The sequence below is a fragment of the Dendronephthya gigantea genome, unplaced genomic scaffold (genome assembly GCF_004324835.1).
Source record: "Dendronephthya gigantea isolate DGI-Jeju-01 unplaced genomic scaffold, DenGig_1.0 000123F, whole genome shotgun sequence".
Taxonomy (NCBI): domain Eukaryota; kingdom Metazoa; phylum Cnidaria; class Anthozoa; order Malacalcyonacea; family Nephtheidae; genus Dendronephthya; species Dendronephthya gigantea.
The window spans coordinates 164,327-169,461 of NW_021163133.1; the positions used below are offsets into that span (position 1 = coordinate 164,327).

Below are 5,135 nucleotides of genomic sequence, written 5' to 3' on the forward strand. Positions count from 1 at the left end.
AATAATATATAAAACATGCATATAAGAAACCCACATATAAGAATCGCAGCAAGGAAAAGGTACAGATCTCCAACCAGTCGTGCCCCTGCATTGACCGGCCGAGTATCTGCAACCTGAGTCGCCAATATGAAAATAGTGATATGAGCAGCACATTCTGCTCTTTATCTATACTGACCCTCATCTCCGCTTTCCCACACGTTACCTATATGTCATCAGAATTCCAGGGAAATTACCTGCGCGTCAAACTAAAGTATTTAATCTACTTTATTATAAAGTCTCAAGTGCAGGAAGCAATAAATTCTTTATTGGTATGCCAATAATTCCTTTAAAGTAAACATGCGTAATTTATGCGACTTTCTAATCTGCGTCCCGGCATTGTCATCAGCAGAACTGATGAGTAAAACCCGGTCGGATATGTACCCTTAAATACCATATATCCAATAATTTATTAAAATTTATCAATATATCAGACGTAATTACACACGTGCATTGTTTTGCAATGCAATGACTAATTATTTCAAGAAATGACTAATTATTTGAAGTATTTCAAGTAAAACCCTATTTATCCCACTCGTAGAAATGGCCTTATGGTAATATTCGTTGCTTTTAGCTTGCGACACGAAGGATCCAAACATTTCCAAAATTAGACGAACAAGTACGACGATGACAGTATTCGTGGACGATGACATGCATTACTTAGTTTGTTATAAAAAAGCAGATGAAACCGAATGGTCATTCAAAGAAATCAACAATAATAAAACGGATTTGTGTGAATTAGCCGTGTGTACCGAGTACACTATCGGTCTTGCTTCGAGTGAAAATGAATCTTGCAACAAAAGATTATCTGTAAAAACGTGTACGTTTTTCTTAACAAACTCAATGATTTCATTTGGGTATTTACCGAAAGTCTTTGACAAAGCTAAAAACATTATATTTTTCACGCACTTTCATGCAAAACTTTCGAGAGTGTGACACGTGCACGTGTAGGCTCTTTAATTTGTCTGATATATTTTGCTGAATAGTGGATACTAAGCGATAAAGCCCGCGGTCGAGATTATCGTTCAATTCAAGGTTCTCTACTTGCAAGCTGGGTCAATGCTGCTACGCATCTAAACGAACTGTATTCTTACTATTTTTCTATTCTATTTTTACTCTAATATATACTTCTATTCATAGCTTGTGCATCGAACACGGATTGCGGAAGCGCGTTGAAATGTCTTCACTGCAATAGGCATTTCCCATTATAGCAAAGCATCATGGGAAATGTGGTAACCTTGTCTTGCAGGCGAAATGGCCGCCATCGAAGCGAGCATTTCGCATGCGAGAAGTATCGCTTTTTTAATACGCTTTTTTCGCAACATTTGCTAACTTTTAATACATCGACGTGTTCCTAATGCTGCAAAGTTTGTTTTGTTCAAATTGCATTGCAATCGAAGCAAAAATGAGCTTAAAAATGTGCACCGAACAACAGAGGGAGCGGAAAATTGGTTCGTAAATACGTTCTAAGAGGACGTTTCTTCTTGTCCTTTTGAGGTGAGTACTTTTCGCAAGCATTCTACATCCCACCATTTTGACCTACAAATGCGTGCATGCCATTGCTCGATGTATACAAAGTAATTTCACAACGATCGAGTATTTTGTGCGGATTCTTTCGCTTGTTGAAATCGACAAATGTTTATCAAAATATCTGTCGATCGTTCGATCAGCATGGCGTTCAAGGGCAATACGTTCAAAGGGGCTTTAAATCTTTTGGCGCGAAATTTAAGCAACCCAAACCGGTTTTATCCGACCCGGCACTGTTACTTTGCTAAAAACGCTAAGAAGAAAGCAGTTTTGACTTTGGTTGTTCGTTTATCTGCTCTTTTTGTTGTCGACGGCTCATTTCCACTTTCTCGTAGAATTATTCAAGTAGGGTTATAGTATTAAAATATTTTTATAGTGCTAGATATATTAAATTCGTAGGTAAAGCTATTTAATATTAACGATTTAAAATTTAACATAGTATAAATAAGTACAATATATTTATAGCTTAGGTAATTTTTAAAATTTACTAGATATAGAAGCTAGGCTAGGTCTAAAATATTATATTAATTTATTAGGCAGGCCCTAATAGTAAAAACTTCTAGTAAGTTTGTACATATTTAATCTTAAAATCATAGTTTTAAAATTCATAAACATATAAGTTTAAATTAAGTAATATAACTTTTTACTATGGATAATGAGCCAGAAACTTCATTGGGGGCAGATAGAGATTTAACACCACTATTAGATGGGTGGACAAAAAGTTTGAAGAACTGTCCAGTTTTTACATACACACAGTTAGAAAAGCATTTGATTCTTGAGATAAAAATACAACTGATGGCAAACCTGCTGAGGCTTTTAAGCACAAGAAAAGTGGCTACAAGTTATTTAAAGCTGGATATCCAAGACAGTTTCGGGTGAAAGCTAATGTAAAGGATGGAGATGATAAAGTCCATTTTCTTGTCCGGTGCCATGTTAATGCAGAAATGAAAAAGAAACAATATCTTGTGAATGTTAACTTTGAACAAAGTTCAGGGAATGTTGTCTTGGCAAATTGCTCTTGTCCTGCTGGTGCTGGTGGTCGTTGCAAGCATGTGGCAGCTACTTTATTTCAGTTTCTTGATTATATTGAGCTTGGCCTATCAGATATACCTGACGACAAAACATGCACCCAGGAGCTACAGACATGGCATATCCCCAAAAAGAACACAACACAAGAAGCCCTATTATTTGAAGATTTGATGTTCCCCCAGGATACATATGATAAAGATAAAAAAGGTCGAAAGCGTCCAGTGCCTGAAGGGAAAAGAGATGGGTATTGCTCAACAAAAGAAAAGGTCTCAAAAGCTAATTTGGAGTGTCTTAAAGCAGGTTTGGAAAAAGCAGGAAGTACAAGTCATTTAGTCGGTATCTTAGACAATACAAAGTGTGAACCATGTGAGTTTGATGTTAATGACTTACCCTCAAGACAGAGAATTGTAGGTGCAAAAGGAGTGGGTGACAAACTGGACTACACTTCAGTAAGATCAAACATTCTGCAAAGGCTAAATGGAAAATTAGATTGTACCTCTATTCCTGATAAAGAAAAAAGTATGGAATTTGTCATGGAGAGATTATTTGTCGATAACGAAGGTTGCAAGGAAATTGAGAAGAACACACGGAAGCAAAACAAATGCAATGAGTGGTATGAACAAAGAAAATGTCGGTTGACCTCATCATTGTTTGGTTGTGTGGTGAAGAGAAGAAAATCAATCTATCCTAATAGTATTGTGAACAAAATTACAAAGCCATCTCAGACCAGGAGTGCGAGCTGTCAATGGGGAATTGAAAATGAGCAGAAAGCATTGGTAAGATATCATCAGTATAAAGATAGTTTAAAAGAACACATAAAACTTTGTGCAGCCTGTGGATTGATCGTAAATCCTAGATGGCCATGGCTTGGTGCAAGTCCAGATGCCCTCATTTTGGATCAAAGGGAAAAGGCTGAGTATGGAGCTGTGGAGGTGAAATGCCCTTCGTCTAAATCTGAAATGACTATAGCTGAAGCATGTAAAGATAAATCATTTTATTTAGAGTTAATTGATGGAAAGCCTTGTCTTAAAAAGACACATGTATATTACCACCAAGTACAAGGTGTTATGGCTATTTGCCAGTTGAGTTTTGTAGACTTTGTTGTATATACAGTAAGTGACATTCACATTGAAAGGATTTATTTTAGTGAAGTGGAATGGAAACAACACACTTTGCCTGAATTAACATCATTCTATTTTGATTATTTAATGGACAAAGTTTAATAACTATATTTGAATGTGCATATTATATTCACATAATTTAAATATAATGATTGTCTGAACAATTTACAGTGAATTCATTATAATTTCATTGTACAATATATTTAATTATATATTTAAACATTGAGTACTTTAGAAAAACTATTGGTTTATAACATAACAATTCATTCATTCTTCATGTAGTTGAACTTGAATTAAGGGTCTGAAAAACAATGTTAAATATGAGCAAATGACCCAAATCTTGTTCAGGTCTTCAGCCATTGATATTGGCAAGTCGAATTTAAGAATACGAAAGCTCTTAATCCTCTGGATAGCTCTTTCAACATGTATCCTATGTTTTGCAATCCGCCGAGTTTCAATTTCTTCTTCTTCAGAAAATTGAGCTCTCTCACCAAGGAATGGGGGTATGTTCAAAGAGACACCATGTGGTAAATCCTCCTCAATTTCAAAGCCTCTATCTGCCATGATCTGATCACCAACTTCCAATAACTTAAAGATGCCACAGTCTTTTGTCAGTTGTTTGTCCGATGTATTACCTGCATACAGCTCAGAAACAAAAGTAAGGTCCCCTCTTGGAGATATTCCAATAAGACCTTTGCCGGTGTTATGATTCTTGTAGGTGGAAAATGTTGCGCTTTGGCTTCTTGGTTGGGATGGTCTATCGATAAATAACTCAGTACAGTCAATTATAACTCTTGTGTCTGGATAGGTTTCCTTGAAACTCTGTGGCATTGTTTCTCTAACATAGCTTTGTGATGGCCAAATGGGGATGGATCTTAAAAATCTGTACAAAAAGTCAAGCCAGGTAATCCAAATTCTTGACACTTGGGATACAGAGATGTTGAACCTTTCAGCTAAGTCCCTTTCAAGCAAACCCAGTCTCAGTCTTGTAAGACACATGAAAAGTTCTTCCTCAGGAGACAAAAATCTCTTTGGTCCACACTTCTGGTTGTTGGTTTGTCCTGAATTATTGGAAGATCCAACATATCTTAATCTTTCACAAGATGGACAAAGATAATCATAAAATGCCTTAAATGTACTGTAGCTAGAAAATCCAGTATAAAACTCAAAATCACTATTGTTATCTTTAAATTTTGAATTGAGAAACGACATTGAATTTTTCTGTTTAGGTCAAAAATTTCTTTTTGTTTCTTTTCATTTTCCTTCTGAAGGTTCTCTACTAGCGCTTCAAGTTCTGAAACCTTAGCTTCTAGACTTGGTCTTTCATCTTCTCTTTCACTTTCTTTAACTACATAAATCCTCTCCCTGCATTTAAAAGTTGTTCTTGGCTTTGCTTGTTTGGGCTGTAATAGTTTTTCCACT

At 35.9% G+C, this 5,135-nt stretch overlaps 1 protein-coding gene across 1 annotated transcript; it reads right to left on the reverse strand.

Annotated features, from left to right (window-relative positions):
- Window positions 1-3,980: 3,980 nt before the first annotated feature.
- Window positions 3,981-4,925, reverse strand: LOC114535739. Its single transcript, XM_028557047.1, has one exon. It carries the CDS (start codon window positions 4,923-4,925, stop codon window positions 3,981-3,983), a length of 945 nt encoding a protein of 314 aa, XP_028412848.1.
- Between the last annotated feature and the right edge of the window lie 210 nt (window positions 4,926-5,135).